At 54.3% G+C, this 25,648-nt stretch overlaps 10 protein-coding genes across 10 annotated transcripts; 5 read left to right on the top strand and 5 right to left on the bottom strand.

Annotated features, from left to right (window-relative positions):
* Nucleotides 1–197: 197 nt before the first annotated feature.
* On the top strand, nucleotides 198–497 carry HMPREF1541_10387 (uncharacterized protein; the record flags this gene model as incomplete). The annotated part of the gene is made up of 1 exon (XM_008715058.1): nucleotides 198–497. A coding segment is annotated over one exon (300 nt), but the record flags the coding sequence as incomplete, so codon positions are not given.
* A 122-nt stretch (nucleotides 498–619) lies between these two features.
* Nucleotides 620–1,639, bottom strand: HMPREF1541_10386 (uncharacterized protein; the record flags this gene model as incomplete). Its single annotated transcript, XM_008715057.1, has 3 exons — nucleotides 620–822; nucleotides 867–1,358; nucleotides 1,411–1,639. The coding sequence occupies 3 exons, from the start codon at nucleotides 1,637–1,639 to the stop codon at nucleotides 620–622; spliced, it is 924 nt and encodes a 307-aa protein (XP_008713279.1).
* Nucleotides 1,640–3,061: 1,422 nt separating this feature from the next.
* On the top strand, nucleotides 3,062–4,030 carry HMPREF1541_10385 (uncharacterized protein; the record flags this gene model as incomplete). Its single annotated transcript, XM_008715056.1, has 2 exons — nucleotides 3,062–3,458; nucleotides 3,522–4,030. The coding sequence occupies 2 exons, from the start codon at nucleotides 3,062–3,064 to the stop codon at nucleotides 4,028–4,030; spliced, it is 906 nt and encodes a 301-aa protein (XP_008713278.1).
* A 523-nt stretch (nucleotides 4,031–4,553) lies between these two features.
* Nucleotides 4,554–5,519, top strand: HMPREF1541_10384 (uncharacterized protein; the record flags this gene model as incomplete). Its single annotated transcript, XM_008715055.1, has 1 exon — nucleotides 4,554–5,519. One exon carries the CDS (start codon nucleotides 4,554–4,556, stop codon nucleotides 5,517–5,519), a length of 966 nt encoding a protein of 321 aa, XP_008713277.1.
* Nucleotides 5,520–5,825: 306 nt separating this feature from the next.
* On the bottom strand, nucleotides 5,826–7,739 carry HMPREF1541_10383 (uncharacterized protein; the record flags this gene model as incomplete). Its single annotated transcript, XM_008715054.1, has 2 exons — nucleotides 5,826–6,050; nucleotides 6,129–7,739. 2 exons carry the CDS (start codon nucleotides 7,737–7,739, stop codon nucleotides 5,826–5,828), a joined length of 1,836 nt encoding a protein of 611 aa, XP_008713276.1.
* A 752-nt stretch (nucleotides 7,740–8,491) lies between these two features.
* On the top strand, nucleotides 8,492–10,642 carry HMPREF1541_10382 (acetoacetate-CoA ligase; the record flags this gene model as incomplete). The annotated part of the gene is made up of 2 exons (XM_008715053.1): nucleotides 8,492–10,432; nucleotides 10,481–10,642. The coding sequence occupies 2 exons, from the start codon at nucleotides 8,492–8,494 to the stop codon at nucleotides 10,640–10,642; spliced, it is 2,103 nt and encodes a 700-aa protein (XP_008713275.1).
* Nucleotides 10,643–11,601: 959 nt separating this feature from the next.
* On the top strand, nucleotides 11,602–12,820 carry HMPREF1541_10381 (uncharacterized protein; the record flags this gene model as incomplete). The annotated part of the gene is made up of 2 exons (XM_008715052.1): nucleotides 11,602–11,698; nucleotides 11,745–12,820. The coding sequence occupies 2 exons, from the start codon at nucleotides 11,602–11,604 to the stop codon at nucleotides 12,818–12,820; spliced, it is 1,173 nt and encodes a 390-aa protein (XP_008713274.1).
* Nucleotides 12,821–13,764: 944 nt separating this feature from the next.
* HMPREF1541_10380 (uncharacterized protein) lies at nucleotides 13,765–18,117 on the bottom strand (the record flags this gene model as incomplete). Its single annotated transcript, XM_008715051.1, has 1 exon — nucleotides 13,765–18,117. One exon carries the CDS (start codon nucleotides 18,115–18,117, stop codon nucleotides 13,765–13,767), a length of 4,353 nt encoding a protein of 1,450 aa, XP_008713273.1.
* An 849-nt stretch (nucleotides 18,118–18,966) lies between these two features.
* HMPREF1541_10379 (uncharacterized protein) lies at nucleotides 18,967–21,515 on the bottom strand (the record flags this gene model as incomplete). Its single annotated transcript, XM_008715050.1, has 2 exons — nucleotides 18,967–19,849; nucleotides 19,903–21,515. 2 exons carry the CDS (start codon nucleotides 21,513–21,515, stop codon nucleotides 18,967–18,969), a joined length of 2,496 nt encoding a protein of 831 aa, XP_008713272.1.
* Nucleotides 21,516–22,553: 1,038 nt separating this feature from the next.
* HMPREF1541_10378 (uncharacterized protein) lies at nucleotides 22,554–23,495 on the bottom strand (the record flags this gene model as incomplete). The annotated part of the gene is made up of 1 exon (XM_008715049.1): nucleotides 22,554–23,495. The coding sequence occupies one exon, from the start codon at nucleotides 23,493–23,495 to the stop codon at nucleotides 22,554–22,556; it is 942 nt and encodes a 313-aa protein (XP_008713271.1).
* Between the last annotated feature and the right edge of the window lie 2,153 nt (nucleotides 23,496–25,648).

The raw sequence follows: 25,648 nt of genomic DNA, 5'->3' as shown, positions 1-25,648 counted from the left end.
CTCCAGCAGCAGCAGCAGCAGCAGCAGCAGCATCCCAACATACGTCCTCTTCACCTACGACATATCCGTCTACGAGTGTTGGGGAAGACGATGGACATGTGAGAGGGGTGGAAGTGCTGTGTTGGGTAGGGACAGGTACCCGAGGGCTTCGTCTTGGGCTTGACTTGGGTGGAGAGGTTCAATGAGGTGTGGAGGGCATGAGAAAGATCCAGGGCGAGGTGAAGTTGGTAGGAGATGAGGAGGCAGTAGAGCAGCTCCTGGAAGCGGATTATGCAGAGGCGGAAGGCGAGGTAGACCGGACTGATCCGTTAGGTCTCGAGAAGGGCCAAGTAGTAGAGATTTGGCCGACTGATTCCGGGTCGGACCATCGCGACAAAGGAGAGTTGGTTTCGATCAACGTGAAAGAAGTGGTACTCGAGCCTGAGGTGCCTGGTGGGAAGGGGTGCTTTGAGACTTCATTGCCCAAGAATCAACTTCAGGATCGCACCAGCGGCAGGACGCGAATCATTAGATTGTTAACAAACTCACGACGCCTACTCTTACATACATGATAGCTCACCCAGACTCCTTTTGTGTTACCACGCCGTGTATCCGCCATCAATAATAAGCTAAGACGACATCAGTGGATGAGATCACCAGTGACTGGACGCTGTACCTGAGAGCCGGTCATGAAGCTGCTTGCGTCGCTGAGCAAGAAGAGTGCGGCACCACGGTATTCGTGTGGTCTTGAGATACGGCCTAACATGTTCTCTCGTTCCCAAATCTCACGCAGTCCTGGATCATCTTGAAAGTTTTTCTCCACCATTGGCGTCATGATGTTACCTGTCATGGTTAAGCTGAAGCTAGGCTGAAGGTCTTTGACTTACCTGGACAGAGGGCATTGACTCGAATGGGTTTTCCATCGACAACCTTGCCCCATTCCATGGCTAGACTCCTCGTCAGTTGGCACACGGCGGCCTTTGAAGAATTGTACACTGAAGAGGTGAAGCCTTTGTTAGCGATGAGACCGCTCATGCTCGCGATCAAGCAAAGTGATCCGGGGCTCTTGTGCTTGATCATCTGCTTGGCGCAGCTGACTGCGGTCAGGTAGACTCCCTTGAAGTTGATATCCATCATGTCGTTGATGGCTTCCGGGGGATAGTCGAGGGCAGGAGTGACTTTCTGTATGCCAGCGGCAGCCACGAGACCGTCGAGACGGCCATTCTCGTCGGCGATTCTGGCGATGACATGATCTAGGTCAGATGCATCGCGAACATCAACGCGGTCATAGTTGAGAGTGCCGCCATATAGTTGCGCTAGCCGATCCTTGCAATGATGAAACTCGTCCACAGGCGCGGCGAGCCTGTCGAGGCAGTATACTAGGATTCAATGGTCAGCCGTTGGAACCCGGAGGAACAACTCGTAAAGTACCTTTGCCGCCCGCTTCAACGAGGACTTCAGCTAAGGTTAAGCCAAGACCCCTGCCACCTCCAGTCACTACGAATACTTTGCCTTCGAGGTCGAACTCGCGAAATCGCTGTGGTTGGTGCTCGGGATCTGGCAGGCGCTGCGCAATGGCCGAAGGCTTGCGGTTATGGTCGTATGATGCGAAGCGTACCGGAGCGATTCTCGTGTCGCGAGGAAGCTGTTGTCGAACCATCACCGCCGGACACCAAGTCAGCGAGGTATGCTTCTGCCAAGCAAGGCGTCCCCGGAGCATTCTAGTAGCCAATGGCATGGTCGGGAGATAGCGGCAAGGCAGAATGAGGAATGCGATACCCAGCGTGTTCCGATGACTTTATGGATCGGGCTTCGTCGCGGTAGTGTTGTCTGTCAACAGCAATAGCTGCGCAATCACGAGGGTATAGGGGGCCTGCCATCCTCGCCATGGCTGCTGTCACTCTTGCAAAACGGGCTGAGAGCGGGGAAGGTCGGGGGGGTGAGCAGCAAGGTTTCTGACTGGCGAGCCGCGCCCTGACGTTGCCGCTTGGTCCTCAGTGGACAGACAAGTGTCGGGGGCTGTCAGACACGACGAAGGCCAGAGAATCTCCCATTCGCGGGAGGCGGTAGATGTCTTCACGCCGTTGTTGATGCTGTCAGGCCAGAAAGTTGTGAACCATCTGCAAACACCTCGGTGGGTGCCAAGCCTGGTGTGGAACTGGGATCGTCGACGTTCACAGTCCACTGCAAGTTCTTCTTCCAGCTGGAGTCTTTGCTTAGGCTCTTACTAGTAGGCAAAGAATGGCGGCTGAGTCACGCGTGAAGCCAATCTTCTGATGCAAGGTATTGGTATATGGGAAACTACAACCACAAGGCCGCTCAGGCGCGCTGAGTATGATCGAACAGTTGTTGCAGACCGTCTAGTGGAATATAAATGTACGTCTCATCATCACCCCTTTGAGACCTCGACTTCCCCTTCGCGATCTCTTCCATAGATGACATGTTCGCTGGCCTCAGGCAGTCACATACTGAGCACCCTGATACTCCTATTTGTATATGCAAGTCTTCTCGGTCTTCTGTACAGCGCAATGGTCCGCTAAGCAGCGGGTTCCACATCGGCTGCGAAACCCGCAGCTTCTCCGCACTTTTGACAAGACTACTGCAAGCTGACATGGGTGAAAAGATGGCAAAGTGTAATGCGACGTTGCAGTGAATCACGCGAGTCAAGCTCGGCACGCTGAAGCCATGCAGAATGCCAGATGTGCCAGCACTCGACCTCAACAACAGCCGTATCGCGGCTTCTTTCTTGTCGGAACTGTTCACATTGTTATTGCTGCTAGCGCCATTGCCACCATGCTGTTGACCTTCTTCCTTGCGAGTATCGTGGGCCTCTCATGGGCCCAGACGCCTACAGCAAGTGCCTCTGCGGGAACGTACACCAACCCAGTCAAATCCGGCGGAGGAGCCGATCCGTATGGTTGCGAACTTCCTGCATAATGTTAGAGGCTGACCCTGGCTAGCTTCGTCGTGCAAGTCGGTGATACTTACTACATGACTTATACCACAAACACAAACATAACAATCCTGAAAAGTCCAATACTCACGTTCGTCTCCTCGAGAGCCACCAAGTCACTGAGCTCACATGGACAGGGATTGGGACAATGCTGAAGTCAAGCTCGCCTTCCAAGCCGTGGAGAACACCTCTTATGCCTACTCACTCTGGGCTCCTGAACTCCACAACATCAACGACAAATGGTACATTATATTCACCGGCAACAAGGATGATGAACAGCCTTCGCCTGAACAGGACATGTATTGTAATTTCCACTGCCCGGCTGTCAATCACCGCATGTTCACCCTGGAGAGCTCCACGTCCGATATTTGGGACAGCGAGTATACACTGAAAGCCGAGCTCGACACTTATGACCAGTTCGCCATTGATGGTACCTACTTCCAGCATTCTTCCGGTCTCTATCACATCTATTCCTGCTGGTACGACGGATACACCTCCTGGCCCGCAATGCTGTGCATCGCCAAAAGTACGTCCTCCCTGCCTCGGCAGCTCCTACGGGCTAGCGAACCATACTGACCCATCAACACAGTGTCTGATCCATGGACTGTCAATTCCCCCCTCTCCGAACGTCTCATCATTTCCAAGCCCGATGAGCCGTGGGAGAAGACCCCGACAGGGCGTACCGTCAACGTGCGCCTGTCGTCCAACGAAGGCCCGCAACAACTCACCAACCCAACCACAGGCCAAACCTTCGTAATCTACAGTGCCGCGCGTTCCGATAACCGAAACTATTGCCTCGGTCAACTCGAACTCATCGGCGACGACCCGATGGACATCGCATCCTGGAAGAAGCACACCGACGGCTGCATCTTCTACCAGAATCCCGACGAAGAAGCCTATGGCGTTGGGCATGCCAGCTTCGTGCAAAGTCCCGACCACAGCCAGTGGTGGATTGTGTATCATGGCATGCGAGACTATCTGACCGGGTGGTCAGCTCGAAGCATTAGAGCTCAAGAGTTCTACTTTGGCGACGATGGCGCTCCCGTGTTTCCGCGTCCGGGAAACGGGCCTTATGAGGTGCCCAGTGGACAACAGTAGGCACCTGCTGAGGCTTGAATATGAGTTTGCCGTTCCGAGGATAGATGTGGATACAAAGCTGAAGAGCTTAATGCAGATCTGGACAAAGGTGCAGATAAACTGCGCGGATGAAAGTGGTGGGCCGACCTGCCTGCTGCAAACGCTAATGCAAGGCGTCCATCTTGGAGCCGCCTATCAGATTTCTGGTGCCGCCGCTCAACTGTGGTAACTCATGTTTTGCATACACCACCAGAAGACACACACGGCACTCTCCAGCGACTCACAACCACGTCTGGCGATACCTTCTTGCACTGTTCAACGAATCAGGCCCAGGCTCTCCTCCGAACCATTCGGTCGCCTCATTTCAGCAACAACGAACGCTGCCTTATGTACCAAAATCTGACAGCACTGAGAACCATATAAAACATGCTGCCACCCCCTTCTTCGAAGACTTCACCAGCCTGTACTTCACTTGTTCTCGATTCACTATCAGTACACGCTTCACTAATCTTCAACGCAGTACACTTCACCTGCTACCTTCACCATGCACTTCATACCCAACCATGCCCGATGCGTCTTGCTTGTCGCTTCGATTCCCTATGCTTCCAGCGCCGTCATCCCCGTCGCCAGTCACCGGCTCGCCCCGACCGCAACAACCATCACCTCTGACACGGTGGTGTCGGCCGCTCCCCTTCGGCAGTCACCCAGCATCCCCAGTCACGATGCACCGTGCTTGGAAGCCGAATTCGCGCCCCCACCTCCACCAGCCTGGGGCGCCGGTAACGGCACCGCCATCATTTCAAACACGACCAGCACGGTCGCCACCCCCGAAGAGGCCTTTGTCCCCGTCGCCAACCGCACGCGCGAGCCCATCCCCGCCTCAGCGCTTGCGTCTGCGTCTGCGTGTGCTGCTGCAGCACATTCTTCCGCCACGCCCGAACCCGCGTTACCCCAAAAACGCAAGTGGCCCAACGGGCAGAACAGCCCACCGCACAACGTCTGGCAGCCCGGCCACGGCATCCAGCCCACGGGGATCCCGGAGCCCTACAACGACGTCGTCACACGCAGCAGGGAGCTGCCTCCTCAACTCGACCGAAGACTCGAACCCATCCGCGACGCCTCGGGCAACGAGCTCCAAGACGTCAAGACGGCCATGGAGCGCGTGCGCTCCGAGCTCGACGCCCCCGTCGGCGGCATCTCGGAGCGCATCGCCACCCTGATCGCCTCGCGCAAAAAATGGGACGACGCCGCGGCCAGGGTCGTGGACAAAGGCATGTATGACGAGGGAGGGATGGAGGAGATGGCCGAGGCGGACCGGGCGGTGCATCAGGCGAGCGAGCAGCTCCGGCAGGCCGTCGTGGTGTACGGGGATCTGTTGGGGAAGCTGCAGGGGCAGATGGAGGAGAACCGGAAAGATATGGATGAGACGACGGAGTATCTGAGGAAGATGAAGGATATGTTTGAGGATGCGAGGGATAGGATTGGGAAGCCGAGTGGGGGTGGGGGGTGATAAGGGGCGGCGAGGGCGGTGGGAGAGGCTTGAAGGGGGGAGGTGCTTCAAGGCAGTATCTCGTGGTTATTGCAAGCTGATGCTTCGGACCACAGTTATGTCTGCAGATGATGGTTCACCAGCATCGAGCAAGAAGCGTACATCTGCTGCTGCGATTGAGATCCCACAAGCCACGAATGGGGAAATGGACAGACGTCGCGTTATATTAGCAATATGTATGTGAGGCAACACCAGCAATTTTCCATCTGCAAGGTACTTCTTGCATGCTTCGTGGCTTCATTGACCCGTCAATAACCGCCCTCGCACTCACCGACTCGAGAGTATATCCTCGGCGATCTTCTCCGCAAGCGCGTAGATCGTACCCTGTGGATGTCCTGGTAGAAGTACTGGAAAAGAACTTGCGTCGACGACGCGTAGACCCTTGGTGCCCCTGACCCTCGCGCGTGAATCCAGAACTGCCATGGTGTCGTTGTCTGTACCCATCTTGCACGTGCCGGCTGCGTGGTAGATTGTGGTTGCGGACTGTTGGATCTAGGAGGTTGTGAGCGCGGTGGTTCGTGATAGGTTACCGAGGGTCGGGAACGTTTAGGGCAGGAGGGTGTAACTCACGTATGCCAGAATCTCCTCGTCAGTCTGCACATCAGGGCCAGGCACAGCTTCGGGGCCAATGAGCACAGGTTGGATCGCGGTGGTATTGAAGACCTGTCGACATCGACGGAAAGATTGAACGGCAACCTCTTTATCGGTAGGATGCGAGAGCCAGCCAGGGTCAAAGATTGGAAGGTCTGATGTGTCTGGAGACGAGATAGACACGAAACCTCGAGACATGGGCGCGACTAGTCCACCAATGACGGAAGCGTAGCTATTCAGATTTCCATCGGCGGCCTGAGCGTCACCGATGATGAACTCTAGCTCTGGCCAATCGGACGGGAACGATGCAAGATCGTCGCCAGCTTGATCAGACAAATTTGCGCGAAACGCTGCCGGTAGCTTTTCCCAAGCTACAAAATCGAAACCTGTGTTAGATAATGGGCCCGTAGCGTTTGCTTTGTAATTGACGACAGCCTCCTGGAACACGGAAGGTATGTTGAGTAGACTGCCGCCTTGGACATTCACTTGATGTGTGATTGTGAAAAGGACGTGATCCCACAGATTTTGACCCACACCAGGATGATCGACCAGTACCGGGATTGAAAAGTTCTGCAACGTAGCTGCCGGGCCAATGCCCGAGACCATCAGGAGTTGAGGCGAATGAATGGCGCCAGCTGACACGATGACTTCCTTGGTGGCGTTGATAAGGTATGGGATATTCATGGTCGTGACTTCGACACCGGTGGCTCTTAGCTCAGAGTCGAAAATGATGCGCTTCGCAAGGGTCCGCGTATATGTGATGAGGTTCTGGCGCTGGCTATCAATGGCCCAATCGAGGTAAGAAGCTTGAGAAGAGCTTCGTTTCATATCGGGATCGACGCACTGAGTGAGATACTGATGCTTGTCTTTGAGAATTCCGTGGTTGAAATCCGAAATTCGTTCAAAACCCATCTCATCAAAGGCAAGTTGTGCCCAGGAGCCAAAGGGCAGGGGCCAGTTGATGTAGCCTATCTCGAGCGGGCCGCCATGTTCGTCGTAAGCATCTGGCGACGGCTCCGGCAGTGAGGCGTTCTCAGATCGCTTGTCCATCTGTGGTGGCGTGTAGTGAGCGCTGCGTCGGAAATAAGGTAGCATGTTATCGAATTCATAGCTTGAATCGCCGACTAGCTCAGCCCAACGTTGGTGGAAGCCGTAGGTTCCGCGATGGTAAACTAAGCTGTTGAGAGCAGATGTGCCCCCGAGCGTACGTCCACGGCCATAGTGATACTGCTGGCCCATTAAACCAGTTTGGTTTGTGGTCGTGATACCCCAATCGACAGTCGGGTAGGCATCCTTCAGCACTAGCAATGGTGAGGTGTAGATGAGTCCCAGATTTGGGACGACTGAAATGTTGCCATTGTCGACTCCGTAGAAACCGCCAGCCTCGATGACAGCAACAGTGTATGAACCGTTTTCTGCTAGACGGGCAGCCATAGCTAGCCCGCTGGTCCCACCGCCCACGATAACATAATCGTAGCTGGCATTGCGAACAGGAACCCCAAAATTGTTGCCGTAGCTAGGACCAGTCCGGTAGTATGCATCTGCTATGTCAATCAAAAGCGCCTGCCAGATTAGTCGGAGTAGATACATCTTGACTACACGCAGAGCTTTTGGAGCTGAGCTGAAGCTCCAGACAAAGTACCTTCTACTGTCCAGGAAAGGACTTGCGCAGCAAATGTACCTACCACACACTACGGCAGGCCCCCTTGTTCAGTCAGCATCGCTAACATGGACTTAGCAGGAGGCAATAACAAGTCTCTGCGAAGCGAGCTGCATAGGCGACGGGTCGCCCCTGTACATTGACTCAGTAGATCATGCCAACCAACGGCAGACCGGAGTGCGGCAGTGTGATGCCTATGCACGAGCTGCATTAGGCGAGAGGTACTGCCACAGATCGAAAGGTTACAGTATGGATTTGCTCAGTAGAGTCGAGGCTTCTTCAGCCGTCCGAGGCTCAATTCTACGTGTTTCCAGTCCTGCAGAGCGTGCATGGTATCGCATAGCGATCTGAGATCAGCGTGGATGGTGCTAGCGAGCCACGCGAGGGAAATTGCTGGTGAGAACCGAAGTCCGCGTTCAAAGTGCCACCAAGACGCCACGGCGGAGTTAGGCGAAGTACTCCGTACCTCGGCTTCCGTCCCACCCGGCGGGACGCTCCCCACTGCGACTTCCCCATTGCAGTGCTCGTCCCCAACATCGTCCGAATCTCAGATGGGAACCCGAGGGCAGAGAAGATGTCGATATATTTAGACGTGACGAGCACTTTGCTCTTGCCAACCCCGCGAGTGTTCTCATAGTCCCTCAGTCCTACGCACTCCCGCACCGATTCACCGTCGTCCACCATGGCTCCTGATCAGTCCGTACCCCGCAAGCTGTGGGAGAATCCGAACCCTACCTCAACGCAGCTCTACAAGTTTACACGAGCCATCGAGCAGTCTTCGAGGCAGACATTCCCAGACTACTTTGCCCTTCATAAATACAGCTGTTCCCACCGGTCCGATTTCTGGCGTTTCTGTTTCAACTATTTCCCCATTGTCTACTCGGGCACGGTTCCAAACCCCGTCGTTGATGAGAGTGCTCGTATGGACTCGATTCCACGATGGTTCAAAGGCGTCAAGCTGAATTTTGCCGAAAACATCTTGTTCGTTGGAGATAAAAATGGCAGCCAAAAGAAAAGTCCTGGCAAGGAGGACGAGAAGATCGCGTGCACCCAAGTCCGGGAGGGTAGTTTTCTCGAACCTATCAAGCAAGTGTCTTGGGGAGAACTTAGAGAACGAGTCGGCCTGCTGGCCAATGCCATGAAGGCTCATGGGGTCCAAAAGGGTGATAGGGTCGCGCTGGTGGCCAGCACTTGCTTAGACACCCTCACCGTCTTCCTCGCCATCACCAGCTTAGGCGGAATCTTTTCTAGTTCAAGTACCGACATGGGTACGAAAGGCATCCTGGATCGTCTCACCCAAATTCGACCGAAGTACTTGTTCATGGACGATATTGCCGTGTACAATGGGAAGCGCACTGACTTGCGGCAAAAGATGAAGGAGATCATCGAGGGAATGGAGGGCATCTCGGAATTCGAGGGCATCGTTTCCCAAGCCAGATTCGCAGACGCACCAGCCGACATGAGCTCGGTTCCTCGCACACAGACATGGGCCAATTTCGTTTCCAAAGCAACTTCCTCCGAGCTAGTCTTTGAACAGATCGATTTCTCAGATCCCTTCCTGATTGTTTATTCCTCAGGAACCACTGGACAGCCAAAGTGCATCGTCCACAGCGCGGGTGGGGTGGTTCTAAACGGGCACAAAGAAGCACGACTGCACCGCTGTGTCGACCACACATCCTCCCAGTTGCAGTATACCACCACAGGTTGGATCATGTACCTGGGGTCGGTCCAGCAACTCTTGATGGGTGCCCGTACTATCATGTATGACGGCAGTCCATTCGTGCCAGACAATAAGAACTTCTTGAAGTTGATAGGGCAGGAGAAGGTGACTCACCTTGGTACCAGTCCCCGATATCTTCAGACTCTACAGATGAACAATATCAGTCCGCGAGAGGTGACAGATCTCAGCAACCTGAAGGTGGTCACGAGCACAGGCATGGTCTTATCTGATGCCCTTTTCGAATGGTTTTATGATGTTGGCTTCCCAGCAAAGGTTCAACTGGACAACATTTCTGGCGGCACGGATCTGGCAGGCGCCTTTGGCACTGGAAATCCTCTCTTGCCTATCTATGTTGGAGGTTGCCAATGCATATCACTAGGCATGGCAGTCAGCGTCTTCGACCAAGAAATCGAGGGTGGCAGAGGAATTAAGGGTCGTGCCGTTGAGGATGGCGTGCCTGGTGAGCTTGTCTGCGTCGAGGCGTTTCCCACAATGCCCATCATGTTCTATGGTGAGAACGGTAAGCAGCGTTACTTTTCCAGTTACTTTGAAAAGTACGACAATTGCTGGACCCACGGTGACTTCATCCTATTTCACCCCATCACCAAGCAGGTGTTCTTCCTGGGTCGTGCAGACGGCGTATTGAACCCCAGCGGTGTGCGATTTGGCAGCTCTGACATTTACAACGTCATTGAAGGACAATTTGCCGACAGTGTCTCCGACAGCATCTGCGTGGGCCAACGACGGCCAAACGATGCCGATGAGTCAGTAATGCTGTTTTTGCTCATGAAGAATGGAAAGAAGTTTACGCCACAGCTGGTTCGGGCGGTCAAGCAGGCGATCCGAAAGGAGCACGGGCCTCGACACGTGCCTAAGTACGTGTTTGAGACGCCTGAAATCCCGGTAAGTCGAGCCCACCAACGCGTCTTTGCTGTACTAATCACCAGCCAGACCACAGTGAACTTGAAGAAAGTCGAACTGCCGGTCAAGCAAATTGTCTCAGGCAAGGTAATCAAGCCGTCAGGGACCCTGCTCAACCCGCAGAGCCTGGATTTCTATTATCCGTACGCGAAGGACGAGAATCTGGTGGTCGAGCCTGAGGCCAAACTGTGAACGATCGCTTGGCTCAGAAGCCACAGGCTGGTACGAATTTCTCGCCGTCTGGCGTTGTGTGGTTGCAGGTGGTCTCCTCACCGTAGAGTCCCACCACAGGATGAGTTGTAGACCATTATAGATAGCTTCTGACTGCCGCTCAAAGATGAAACGAAACAGCAATGAAGTGCATACGGCAACGAGCACGTCGCTGTTTCGCGGCAGATGCTGAGAGCACCACTGACGGTCAAAGGATTGCTCTCACGAGATCCTTAGATCAGCCATAGATCGACTGGTGATAACGAGCCTGAGAAATCAGGCATGAAACCTGCTTAACAGACCACGTTCGCCATGGCTGATGAAGTGGTCGACGAGGCTGCCAAGAAGGCCGCGTTAAACCGTATCGGGCCAGCGCGTCACTGTCTCACGGACAACACCCTCGAACAGCTTCATCGAATCGAATCTGGCGTCCACATTCCTTCAATCTCTGCTTCTTTTTCGCATCTATCTCGCAACCGCTTTCTGCTCGAATACAGTGCCGGTGCTCAGCATCCGGAATCGTCCTTGCCAAAAAAATAATCTCTGGACAGACGCCGAAATTAAGCAGACGCGTCAAGCTCCCCGCTCCACCTTCACGCGTCAGACATCCCTTGCCGCGACCTGGACCCCCCTCCGTCGACCTCCCGGTCCAACCCAGTCGTGCCTCAGGCTCAGGTCGCACTCCTTCTTGCCACCTGCAGTAGCACGTCACGCTAAGTGCCCTATCGTCACGTCGTCGCCGTCGTGTCTTTTCACCTAACTGGCCCTTTCTTGTCGCCCTGTCTCCTTGCCAGGGATACCGCGTTGACCCCGCTGAGAGCACCGCCCTACCTGGTCTGAGCCTTTCTTCTCAGCCCATATACCCTCACTTCTCCCTAATTGTCGCCATCTTCAGCTTGCAGCACCCACTCCGTAACCGCAACAGTTGTAACACCGACGACATGGCTACCACTTTGTCCACACCCGCTCGTCAGCCCTTTGGCGTACTGAATGAGTCCAAGCTGCGTCATCTGCAGAGCGTGAAGAATCGTCAGAATGGTGAGCATTCTGTACCTGAACTTTGGACCATGCTAATACACACCAGCCATCATTCCATCATCTTTGTTGAAACGTCGTGCTGCCTCACCCGACGATTCCGACACTGAGAACGTCGACCCCAAATCATTCGACCTCAAGCGCAAGAGGGCGACTCTCGATGACGATGTCTCTTTTTCCAAACCTAAGCCCGCTCGCTACAGCCTCTCTACAATTCCAGCTCCTCAAGGACCACGAGTCCTCCCAGCTACTCCTCGCATTGATACCGTTAATAAGAGCACCACGCCTGCAACCGCTCCCGCCGCTGCCGGACGTTCTCCCACCCGCAAACGCCAGAGCCTTTCACAGTCTCGCCGTCGCTGGGCTCCCCCCGCTCTTGGCACCAGATCGCCATCCCTCTCTATCACGGCTGCCCTCAACGGTACCCTCGCTCACAAGAAGTCACGCAAAGTCCGTACTCTCGAAGATTCCAAGCCCAAGTCATGGTTCTTCGACATCTATGAGGAGCCCGAAGCCGTTCAGCACGACCGTATGAACGATTGGACCATCTCGCAATCCGCAACCAATCTGCTCGACATCTCTGACGACGAGGGCAAACTTGGGAAGTCTCTTGACGACCGTGGCAAGGAGAACATTGACCCGAATGAAGTCTACGCTCCCCTCACACGGTCGATGGCTGCCGCCAAAGCCGCAAGTGACGAACTCAAGAAGGACGTCATGGCTGATGACCGCGTGCCACTAGGCGAGATGGACCCCTCGCACTATTATCCCGCAGGTCTTGACGCAACTTCTGTCGTGCTTGTTCAAGATGACGTGTCCGACGCGCAGCCAGCCGAGCAGCAATCCGCAGAAGAGCCTGCCCCTGCGGACGCCACCTCCTTTACCTTTGAAGCAGAGAAACCCCTGCCCGTCGACATTGATTCTGAGAACATCAGAGCGGTCATCATGTCATCAGTGCCTAACTGGGAAGCCCAGCCTCTCGTCGAAGCTGAGCAAGCTGCCGAGCCGAACGAAATTCCTCGTCTTGAGCCAGACGAGGAACTCGAGATCTGGGAGAGCGAGAGCGCCAAAGACGAGAACGAGAAGCACGGCGACGAGAGCATCTTCGCGCTATCCGAGCTATAGCCTTCGACTCTCTATCCTCTTTCTGACCCAGCCAGCCTCCAGGCGCTACACCCAGTGTGTGTATGGGATGTAGCAACAAATGATGTACGACCAATTCTCGGTGTTTCTGCGGGTGCGGGTTTCACATGGGTTTTAAATGGGATGATGGCCATCTGCAAACTTTTCTACGGCATGGACGAGCAGGGCAAACTGGGGACGTTCATAGAGCTGTTTTTCCGCCGCGGCCGCGCGAGCTATCTTCCATATATCAGACACTCGCTGCCACAGGTCAGTTTGACACAGTTAATGCTGAGCTGTAACGAATGAACAGTCAACCACCTTTACAAAAGTTCAGCCACTATTTCACACGTCTTTACACGCATGCCCTTTTTGCAGGATAGGGATAGTACTTGTTGCTGCACGGGTACAAGCCTGTGACTCGCTCCTAGATTCAGACTCAAGACCACGAACGGACGGGGGACAGCTGCCCGTAGTCAGTCGCCCTGCCCAGTGAAGTGAATCTTTGGACGAGGCAGCTGAGCCGCTCGCTCCGAAACCCTGAGGGACCTTCGAGAGGCATCACTCCCATACGCGAGAAGTTTCGAGGCAGAAAGAAATCAAACAGAGACTGAAAGGCGATACACTGAGATAAGAGTCCGCGCTTGTCGATGCCAAGTTTCAGATCAAGTATTCCACAACTGTAGTACTACAGTAGTTTGCTGTCCGGGCTGATATTTCCGGCCTGACGTTGGGCACCAATGACTCCGTCTTCCTTCCAACACCAGCCCTCTCTCCCCAACCCAGACCCAATGCTCTGGCTCCTCAACGCCGTCCGTTCCAAGTTGCTGTCTAATCGAACATTGAGACTTTTCTCATCGGGCGTCTTCTAGTTACCCAGCTCAGCCAACTTTCTCTTCCGGCTCCGCCTATTGTACGAGGGGGAAGACTCGCTGCCGCCTAGTACCTCAGCGGCCGCCGCACAGTACCTCAGCGGCCGCCGCACACTCCTTGCGTAGATCTGCGGGCATCGAAGATTCTAGCAACAGCGGCGGTGGTTGTGGGACAGCGAGAAGTTGAGCTCTCGCGTCGTTATTCTGCGAGGCCGTTGAAGCGAATGGCGCCTCAGGTGTTGGCCAGTACATGTCGATGGAAGGCGTCGGGTCAATGCTGCTCAGGAAGACATCGGCGAATCGAAGTTGCGGCTCGGGTTGCGAGCTCGCGTCGGAGTCACTGTCAGAACCTGCTGCGATTTGATCGTCATCGTCGGCGGCGTCATGACCAGTGGGGCGTGCATGGAGATAGTCACTGTCGTCTGTGCTCAATTTCGTGGAAAGGTGGCTTTCAGCTTCCATTGGTGGGTAGCTCTGGCTCTGGCTATCCATGTTGCGTTCACAGCACACTCTTTCCGCGTCGAGTCCGGTGGCAGAGTGTGAAGCGGCGGCCGGAATACAGGGAGGCGCAGAACTGGCTCTTTGACGAAGTATTCGTCGTTGATGAGATCGACGATACTCAGACTGCGACCGAGACATCTGCTGTGTTGATATCGTGGTGTCAGGTGCGCTTCGACCGCGGGCTTGATCTTCTTGTTCCTGTTCCTGTTCCTGCGGATTCGTTACTATTGAATCCCGGTGGTTGTCTGAAAGGTCTGTATTATTCAGCTGCAGGCATCGGTCGAAGAAGGCTTGTTCGTCGTCTGCAACGACCGCAGCGACAGTCGGAATAGCTTTGGCACCGAAGAGGCGCAGGAGCGTTGCCATCTGCCACTGACCCTCGTGTTGAGCCTGATAGAGGCAGGTCCCATGCTTCCCGTTCTGGTCCACGTTTGCGCCCGCCATTAGCAGTTTGACGCCGATCTCAAGGTCTCCTTTGGTGGAGCACACATGCAGAGCTGCTATTCTTGATTTGCTGTCCACTCGCGCTCCCTTAGCCAGTAGCTGCTCAACGATTGGCGAAAGCCCTTGCAGAACGGCCAGGTCCAAGAGAGTAGTCTGCTCGAAGATGGCACTTGCAGCGCACGTAGACCGTAAGGTTGCATCTACGCTGGTGTGGTCATCATCAATGAGGATTTGTGCCAGCTCGATCCTGCTGCGAACGATGGCGAAATGACACGCGTTGGACCACAAACCCTGCCATACCTCCGTCATATCATTCGGAGTTAGCCCACTCTCGAGCAGGTCATGGACCGCATACCAGGCCTGCGAGTCTGTGTATAAAGGCGCTATACAGCTGTACAGTGGCGATGAGCCCTCTGATAGCAAGACCGCATGCTGCAGCATATTGCCCTCGTTGAGGGAATCACAATGGAAGCTCCTAGTCGTGCTAAGATTGACACCTGATCGTAGGAGAGCTTTTTGAACATTGCGCCTCTGAAACCCCGCCATATGGTTGGCCAAAAAGGCGAGATACAGTGGTGACAACTCTAGGCCGTCTTCATTCACTGTAGGACAAGGGTCCGCTCCGTGCTTGATAGAGAGCTCCACAAAAAGCGGTAGTCCTTCCTTGATTGATTGTTGTAAGAGCCACTGTCGAATTCGAATATTGCATGGAGTGTCGTGCTGCAGGTCTGAATCGCTCACGAGGATGGTGCACAATGTGGAGAGCCCACCAACATGAATCGCGTACAGGAAGAGGCCATAAATTGGGGTGCAGAAGTCGGCTGTGATACTCAACGCGTCCCTAAAGTTTTGTAACCCAGAAATGATTTTGATAATCACATCTGGCAATACGAGCGGCATTGAACCTTTCCTGTCCTCGGCGAATGGTAGAGGCTGCTCAGCTGGCATGGTTCCGTTCCCGAGCTCGGACTGCGTCATGTTCAAGTTCGCGCTCCAGAGCATTGCGAAAATGTACAAGGCTTGAGACTTGAGATCTCTGCTGACAGCTTCGTCGCCGTCGGGATCCTGCAGAAGGGTCTTGAGATGCTTAGCAACCACATGATTGGCACAGTCTCTGAGCGGCATCGGAAGAGACGTCCAAAGGAGGGGACGACGGGTGCCGAGAAGATGCAAGATGCTGATGTTCTCGTCAGCCCACGCGCGGGCAAAGCAGTCTTCCCAGTCAACGTTTGTGAAGGCCCTGTCTGATGTCAAGAGACACTTCAGCACCGCATCGAACCCGAATCTGCAGGCATAGTATAGAGGTCCACGAACGCCTTTCGTGCTCAATTTGCGGTACCCGCTAAACAAGTTTCCGAACGGCTCATCCGGTAGCCATACCTTGAGCCAGGTGAGGTAGGCTGGCGCTGATGAGTCGAGCAACTGGACAACTTGTTTAGTCAGTTCAGAGCAGTCGTCAGGTAGAGCCTGAAAGGCTCTTGAGGCATGAAATGTCCAATAGCGACCGGCGTAGGCAATGAAAGGATAGAGTTCAAAGGCGTTGGATTTGATATCCTGCTGACAAGCCTGAAGGTATCCAACACACATGAGTGCTATGTCGCGATGAACGTGGTCTTCGCTGATCCATGACTGGGCGAGCTTCTCTTTCCGCGATGACAGGAATGGTTGATCTGAGAGCAGTGCAGAGTAGAGCCACTCCTGCACCGAAAAATGCGCCAGCTTGACATCCATCTGATTAGGATAACCCAATCTATTCGAAGGCTGCTCTTTCAGCAGGCCTGACGCCGTATTAAGAATGATTCGAGCTTCAAATAGTCGACTGTCTTCATCGAGACATCGATTTGGCGTCAACACAGCCGCTTCAGCCAGCTCTTCGAGCGACAGAGACCTTTGAGCGAACATCAAGAATTTGAAGGAAGACATGAGGAGCTCGCGGTCGGTCTCCGTCATCTCCTCCACAGTCCGCAGGTAGCTTGCGCGCAGTGTAGGAGGCAATGAGCGCAGAGATTTCTTCAGAGCGCCAGATGTACGGCATTCGGCGAGTGACCTGACCTGGCACTCGACCCATTTGAACATTCCGTTAGCCCCAGCAGAGAGTTCCCTCTGAATGAGAGACTTGTCATCTGCCGTTCGTCGTCGGAGCCCTGGATCGGTGGCCAACCTACTCCTGATGTAGGCATCAATGTCGGCGGCTGTAAGCTCTTTGCCGAGTTCGAACGTGCTGAACTGAGCAGCATCGATCTGCTCTAGACGCGTCTCAATGTCCGGTATGCGGCGGCTTGTTAGAAGCACTCTGAGACCGTTGCTATACCTATCCAGCAATTGCCCAAGTAGGTCAATCACTTCCATTCTCTCCACGCATTCGTCAAGCGCATCCACAACGATGTTAAGCCTTGAGTGACGTGTCATGAGGATGCGGAACATTTCTAGTAGATCGCCGGTCCCTGGTTGTTGGCACCGGTCACTGTACTGCTGATGGCCCTTCCTCAGTTCCAGAGGAATCGAGTCGGTGCTGGCAGCTATCTGTCTTAGAATGGCTCTCACAAATGCTTCTAGAGTCAACGTTCGACAGTCATTGAAATCGAAGTACCAAAAAGCGGTCAGAATGGGGTCGTCAAGCGTCTGTAACATATGATGCAGCACGGTCGACACCAGTACAGTCTTCCCAGTACCAGGACCACCATGAAGCCAAAGTAACTGTGATGCAGATGATTGCCAGGTGATGAAACGTGCTGAGCCAAGGAACCACTGGCCTGTGCCCGCAACGTGTGACTTTCGGGAACTATTGTGCATTATTGAAGCGTCAAGGACTGATAACCAATCGAGAAAGGCGCGCTTGCTGGCGTAAGTCTGTTCTTCTCCCAAGGCTTCCGATGCCTGCTGTAGTAAAGCAGTTCGAGTCTGGAGTTCGTTGATGCCGTTCCTCATCTCTCCAGAATCGGCGGCATGGCGTCGCATGGCGTCCGTGGCAGTAAGCTGCTGCCGCTTCACCTCACGCAGCTCTTGAAGACTTTCTTCTGACGCATCTGCGGCTCGCTTAGTGCCGCTCAATAGCTTTGAGGTGGCTTCTCGTGACAAGGCATCGTTCAGCATGCCACGGTAGCGCTGAAGGTCTTCAATGACTTTACGAGTATCCGGCTCTTTGAAAGGCCATGCAAGGCGTCGTCCAAGTGAACTCCTGCCTTGGAAGGGTTCCAGAGATTTCTTGATCCCAGCTAGACGCGTTGAGCAATCTTGAAAGCCTAGCTTTTTGAAGGCAGTGAATTCCACCGGCGGGTTCCCCGAGATTGATGGCCATGTGTTTATGTGCTGCTCCAGTTGGTGGAAGATGATGTCGAGGTCTTGCAGCTCAGCCAAGTACATACGGCCGTCAGTACGGGCATGCTTAGCACTATTGATGTACCTGCTGCTCAATTCTCCCACGTCGATGGCTAAAGATAGTAGGCCAGCGATACCAGATGAAACCGCAAGGAGTTCGCCCATGTTGTAGCTTGTCGTCGTTGCTGTTCCGAGGAGTTCTTTTCCTGCCTCATCTCATCCAACACCGGAAGTCGTGTGAGGTAGTACGCCGTCGTCTAGACGCTACGATACGCCGATGTTAGGATGAGACAGATTATCAGGAATACGCAAAGAAGCTCCGCGGGCAGGCTGTGTAACGCCTCGTTCCTTACATCTCCAGGAATCGGAAGGCAACTGGGCCGCATCTACGGGGCTGCGCCACAATGACCTAGACGTACATGGTGCTGCATAACTGCCATCCAAGTATACCAGCGGCAGATTTCTGCGCCAGCATCGAGTATGTTGCATCGGGTGGCGCAATGCGCAGGTCGCACCTACCGTCGGCGGACGATACAGACAGCATGACGAAGAAAGTCTAGAAGATGAAGGGTATGCATTGCGGTGTTGATTGCGAGCAAGAAAGTTGCAAGTCTGAGACGATGCCAAGAGCTTCTAGGCGTCGTGGAAGGCCTGGAGCCTTAGACCGTGCAACCACCGACAAGATCAAGAAGACGACGGGCTTCGAACATCAAAATGAGGAGCAAATATGTGGCGTTAGATTGAAAGACTTTAAAATCATGACATGACGAGTTCTAAATGTCAGAAACATCCCATGGAGTCTTTGCTATCAAAGTGAGGCAAGAAGCTCGCTTTTCAACATACCACCCGAAGTGTTATGCCAGCCCTCTCCAGTACGCCACCCGCTCCTTGCATAGCCAGTCACATATTCAAAGAGAAGTCCTAATTCGCCGAACCAGCGTTTCCTCGTAACGAGTTCGCCGTGTCACTCATCACCCGTTGACCTAGGTGGCATCCAGGTTTATAGCCTTCTACTTACAGAGGCCCGCCGCCAGCATCCCAACCCGCCCCATGCGCGCCTCCCAAGGGCGTTCCGGCTGTCATCTGCTCCCAGGTGGCGCTTCCAAAGACATCCGCCAGGTTATAGTCCATGTTTCCCCAGAACATAGGGTCCGGGTCCTCCATCATGCCCGGAAGCGTCGAATTCGCTGTCGTGTTGGTGCTGGGCAGCTCTGGTAACTGCATGCTGTTCTGTGCGAATGCCATCTCTTGCTGTGTGGAGTAGAGCGCCGAGCCGCTGCTGTACGGAAATTGAGAGTTGAGGCTCGAGTTCCCGGTCCCGTTGCTGGTCATGCGGCTACCGGAAGATGTGACGGTCGGGTTGATGAAGGCGCTGAGGTCGTACATGGTGGTGGGATTGGCGGTGGCGTCGATGGAGGAGTTGGACCAACCCGATGGGGTGTGTCTCTGCTTCGCGGCTGCAACGCCTGCGGCGGTGCGGACTTCAGCGGCGCTGTTGGTGTTCGATGTTGGCACGGCTGGAGAGGACACGTTGGATGCTGTGTTTCCGGGCGTGCCGTCCGTCATTTGCGACGGCGAGAGCGCATCCGGATTCATGTCGACGTCGCGGTCGGTTCTGGAGGTCGAGGCACGACGAATGCCAGAATTGGCGTTGGCCACTTGGACTTTGGGCGGATTCGTCTCGGTGCGGCGGCGTTTTGAAGCACGTTCGTTGGAAGGCGCATCATTTGCGGTGGGCGATGGCATGTCGTTCTTAGCCACTGAGAGTAGGCCATTTGTACTTGCTTTGCGGGACTGGATGTTATGGAGAAGGAGTGACAGGGTTTTGTGGCAATTCTTGACCGTGTACCACCGATCGTTCATCGAGGTCAAGAGGTCTAGGCAAGCGTGTATATCTCTAGATATATTTAGCGATCTGAGTAAACGAGGTCCGGAATCGGAAAGACTTACGCGCACGCTCTTGCTTTGGGGTACTTCCCCAACTGACAAGCAAAAGCAATGATCAGACCGCTCATCCAAGCGGCGGACAGCAACCCTGGCAGGAACATGCTCTGCCCAGCAGTCTTGTGTCCCTTGAGTCCGGCTAAAATATTACGCGAGGCACGGATGCAGACCTGCAACCCATGCTGGAACTCGGGCGTACTTTGATCAAGTGACAGTCGTGGCCGGGACATGAGAAGCAGAAGTCGATGATACAGAATCTTGAAAAACGACGATAGATTCGCCAACTGAGATTGCGGCGATTCTGAGCCGGCGGGGGAAGGTGCGGATGCTGAGGTGTGATTCTGCGGCTCTTCACCCGTCAGGAAAAACGGCAGATCGTTCCACCATGTTTCAATGTCGGAGGTTAAATACACGATTTGCTCGTGCTTGGGAAATCTGTGGTTGATAGACTTGTGGAAGATTTCGATGATCCTTCCGGTCAGTCTTGACCAATGCACGTAGCTGATCAGGGCTGCCTCTCGTAGTGACTTTTCGCGCGCTTCTGGAGATTCGTCTTCGCGTGCAGCCTCATCGTCTGCATCTAATGTGGTTTTGCGCGCAGCGGCGGGGAAGTGTAGATTGATTTCGTCCGCGGGATTGGGCAGCAAATCTCGGGCGACAGCCTTATGAAGCTCTTTGCCTGACAGACAGACATCTATATCATCATCTTGGATGGTGTTAGGATCGCCGAGGGACAGAGAGCAATGCCTATCGAGAGCATATGCGGACCAGAAGATCCGTTTTCGGATCTCGCATTGTTCGGAGGTCAATTGCGCGTAACGTAGTGGACACCGGTGAAGGCCAGCATGGTAGATCAGTTTCACAATGGTACCGCCAACAGTAGATGCTGCACGAATGGCAAGTGTTGAGACTAGATACAGTTGTGCCGCCAGTAGTGTCTGTAGAGTGGCCAGATCGTGGTCGAGAGCCAACGTCCCGGCAACTCGAGTCACGTCGGCTGTCGACTGAATACGGCTTTCGGGTGGAAGAATGATGTCACTTCGATCAAGGCTGGCGATGTTGATTATGAGCTGGAATGTTATGATTTTACGGAGATCCTGAGGTGGGTGAGCGCCCTTGGCTTGACGACTACCAGAGAACGTTGGTGGTGTTGGGCGCTGATACAGTAGTTCGGTGTCCTTGAGGAAGGATGGGCCATGAAGGAATGGGAAGACCGGATGCCAGACTCTAAAGAAGCTCATAACGAGCTCTAGTGCAATTTTGCGGTCTGGCAAACGTCCCAGCGACGAAGACAGGATGTGAGGAAGGCCATCAGTAGTAGACGGCCCATCAGTAATAGGTCCATTGAAGCTCCGACCTTCAGAGTCTTCGCCGGTCAAGATGTCCTCGCTGGCCGGAAGCCCTTGAGAAGTGGCAAATGCTTGCGTGAACGCACGTCGCACGGTGTTGACGAAGTAGACACCGCTCGAGCTGCCAAGCCATGCCGTACCGCTCTGGTTGGGAAGCTTCTTGAGCGTCCCTATCTCAGAGGTGTGGGTTGGACGCTCTTCATCGCCGTCCGAGTTCTCCGTGGGATGGTCGGTGTCGAATTGGTCAGATGAAGTCGTCCTTGGCGTCATATCGTGCTTATTATAACTTGGACTTTGGGGCGTGCATGTCGGAGGGAGGGAGACAGCTGCGTGACCCGTGCTGATATAATCAGTAGTGGCAGCTCCGGTCACCAATCTGATCTGTCGCAGCAAGGCGACGATGACGGGTGGGAGGATCTTTGGGGAAACGGTTCAGAAGAAAGGCCAAGCACTTCAAAAAGAGGGGATGGGAACAAGCGAGCCAGTACAGGGTAGGCTGTTGTCTAGGGAAGGCTGGAGGAGCCCAAGAGACTGAGCGGGAGACAGCGGGCGTCGGAGTCCAAGAGGTGGAGCCTTGGCAGAGTCTGAGATGTGCAGTGATTGGTCGAAATCACGTGCGGCTTACTTGGCTGTTGGGAGGCGAGTTCTAGGCCTGCTTTCAAGATCTGAAGTTTGCCATTATTGTACAGATTCTGTTCATCTATTGCTGCATCCCACCACACACCACACACTCCCGAGAGAAGACGTCAGCTTGGGATCTGCTGGGATACCCCTAAGCATCTGATTGAGACCGAATGCTGGGATGTCGTCCGGAAATAACCCGAGACTAACCTCCGCTGACATGCAGCCCCCCATGACTAATCATTGTCAGATATATCTATTGATGTCATCAGCTCAGTCTCGAGCCATACCGACAAGAGCCTGCCTCGTATCTCACAGGCTGCGCAGTCAATACCTTACGCTGACACACCGTCCCGTGTCCACCGAGCAATCGAGTTCCCTCAGTTCGTGGCGAGGCGGATTCGCGAAGGTATTCAGGGCTGTCTCCTGAACGGAGCGCAGCTCTGTGCAATGAACGCACGCATCGCCTCCCGTGCGCGACAAGTGACGGCAGGCTGGACGTGTGCGCCCTTGGTCAAATTGACAAAGTATTTCCGCACCACCGTCCCAATATCACCAGGTGTATGGCAGTTGTCTCGCGCGAATTCCTGGCACTCAGCTTGACTCAAATAGACCTCTTGCACTCAACTCGTCTCATCGATCCACGTTCACGAAAGACACGGCAGCCGCTCATTGCTGCACCAATGATCATGCCTTCTTGACTCCCGCAGTACCATCTCCGTCAATTCGCTGGACATCATGGCCCAGCACGCCCGCGCCTTTCAACACTCTGACCACATCGTCAACCATGGTCGCATCGATACCCCTCGTCTTCTCAAAGAACTTGGCCCCCTTCAGCCACTCCCTCGCATCTTCCTCGCCGTAGTAGCAGCCCAATTCTCTCGTACCTAGCAGTTGAACGCACTCATCCTGTTTCTCCAGGAACAACTTCTTGCCCTGATCCACCGCCTCGAAGAAGCCTTTCAGCGTCTCGTCCCCTTCCGGCTGCGGAAATCTCTTCTCGCTGGCTGTGACACACCAACTAGGCCAGGGCGTATAGATTTCACCCAGCCACTTCAACTCCTTCTTCACCCCCTGGTCCCAGTACCCTTTGGTGGTAAAGTGCTCCCACATGAAGAAATCCGCCTTCCCCTCATTCACCCCATCTCTCAACTCCTTGAATGGCCCCAGCACCTCGAACTCCACCTCCTTCTCCGTATCCCAACCTTCCCGCTGCGCCAGCACAAACGCCATCACGTGACTACCACTTCCCATCCTGCTCACGCCCACCTTGACCTTCCCCTTCGCGACACCACCCTCAAGCAGATCCTTCACCGAGCTTAACTCCTCCCTGCCCTTGCCGGTGACGATGCTCCACCGCAGGGGATTCTCCACCCAGCTGCCAACAATGCTGTATCCCCGTTGCTGTTTACCTTCGGGCGTTAGCAGCCCCGCAACCCATCCCTCTGTCAGGCCGATGGCGAGGTCGATCTTGTCTTCGCGGAGCAGCGATATCATCTGGCCGGTGCCGGAAGGGCAAGGGGTGAGCTCGACTGGGAAGGGGAAGAGGCTATTGCGGTTCGCGAGATGTAGGGGCAGGAGGTAGTGTTCGGGGACGTAGCCGATGCGAACGGGGTTTGCGGAGGCCATTTTTGCGGCGGCGGCGGTGGCGGCGGCGATTCGGCTAGAAGATAGTAAGTTTCTAGAGTCGACGAGTAAGTCCGTGCCGAACGCGATGTCAGTCGATGGCTACTGTGTCTGATCGAAGCGTGTAGTGAAATATACGGTACGTTGAAGGCAGCGCATGTGCAAAGTTCAGTGGGGTTGAATATACATACATGAGGTTTGGTTCTCCGAATTTCCCCGCGATTCAGGCAGTGAATTACTCCCACCACAGTTTTTCCCAGTCAATAGCGAATCTCACGATCCTCTTCTCTGTTTGCACTTGTCACCATCTAAGACGGCTGACGCAAACCCGAGGATAGGTCGTTGGGCTCTCTGCTGGGCAAATGGCTTTGGTGAATACCGTTGACCTCTTGACTCGGGTATAACACTGTGCATGGCTCTTTCAAAGTACCGCAGGTCATCCGACCATACAGGCAGGAGGCATCGATGCTTCACTCACGGCAGGCAGGTTTCGAGTTGCAAGGCAAATGCCAATTCAGCTTGCAGGCATGCCGTGGGCCGCCGATGCTCCACACAGTGCAGGTAGTAGTGATAGCACGCTCTCACGTCGCATGATTATCCCTCACTGGAATCGTAGAGACATAAAGTCCTTTGACTTCCCCAGAATTCCTCCTTCATTGGGGCTACCTCAAACGCAATCGTGGTGCCTCCCCGAGTCGAAATCGCCATCCAAACCGAACTACTCTTCTCCACCATGGCCTTCACGGACATATTCGATTCTGGCATTTTCACCTTCACAGTGGGCAAGGAAGACAAGAAGTTCGAGGTCCACACCCATGTCGTCGCCGCACTCTCAGACATGCTCAAAGCTCTGACGGCGAACGGTATGAGAAAATCCATTGACTAGAGTGCCGACTTGCGCGAAGTTGAGCCGGAGGTTTTCGCACCGGTCCTGGAATATACCTACACCAAGTCCTATACGCCATGGCGACCGACTTCTGATGAAGACCTACGACCGCGGCTGACTTCCGAGGACAGCCCGCGGGCTCTCTACTCTGGCGAGTGTGGTCATAATACTAAGAGGGAGGGACATGCTCAAACGTGTTCGCTACCTAAGTCTATTCGCGGCCTCACCAGCTACTGTCAGGGTTGCGGCCGTGCGCACCTGAGCTACGACCTGTCTCTTGGCAACATCCCACGCCATCGCGTTAGGACTGGACTGTGTCATCGATTCGCATCGCAAGACAGTCGATGCAGAATCTCTCTCACAACAGACCCATCTTTCACGCGCCCTGAAAACGCAGTAGAGGGCCATATGCCAAACTTGTTGCCGTGGTGTATCCAGCGATAGAATTTGCTGGTCTGTAAGGACCACAGGAACAAGAGCCTCAGCTAGATGGGGACAAGGACGGATTGCCCCCGTACCAGAGATCCAAGCTTCCGCTGCGCGCCCTGGCAACGTGCTCAGTAGGCAAGATTAATAAAGAACAGTAATGCTAAACCCAGCACATGGCAGCTTCGCAGTCCAGGAAAGTCCAGAACATGGGTGCGGGCCATCCTATCGCCGGTCCAGAACGCAATAGCTTGAGCACAATATTGCGCAAGACCCTCACACGCCCGTCGGGGCCTTTCTTGTAAGAGTACTGTAATAAGACTGTCGAGATTAGGTCAGATTTAGCCGGAGAGATCTGCAATCTCGACTAGACGAAAACTGGGGACTAGCTGGATTGTTGCAACTATTAGGAGACGGAGACCCAAGAGCATTCGTTCGGCGCTGAGCAAACGATCTGGCGAGAAAGGAGAGGGGGCATAATCTATATTGATGCTCCAGCACAGAGCCTCACGAAGCCGATACGTCGAAGGTGTAGAAGCCAAGCCCGGAGTGTGGCTTGAGATGATCTGGTGTTAGTCCGCCTCTGTATGGAAGATCTGCAGCGGAGGACTTTTGGAAAGGGGCTGCGGCACGGATACGTACGGGTACTTTGGGTTTTATGTGGGTCACGACAAGAGCGATGAACAGGAGGCGGCGGTGCCAGCAGACTCCCCCAAACGGTGCGTAGTTGAAGCGATGCAATGCTTCTGAAGAGAATATGGCAGGGGAACATGCGATTTCGTTCATATCTTGCTCGGAAGCAAGTACCATGTGACCTCTGTCAACACCCATGGCAAACATGAAA

Source organism: Cyphellophora europaea (assembly GCF_000365145.1).
Source record: "Cyphellophora europaea CBS 101466 unplaced genomic scaffold supercont1.12, whole genome shotgun sequence".
NCBI classification, from domain to species: domain Eukaryota; kingdom Fungi; phylum Ascomycota; class Eurotiomycetes; order Chaetothyriales; family Cyphellophoraceae; genus Cyphellophora; species Cyphellophora europaea.
Note: the sequence above shows the minus strand (reverse complement) of the source record. Positions and strands in the feature narration are given on the sequence as shown.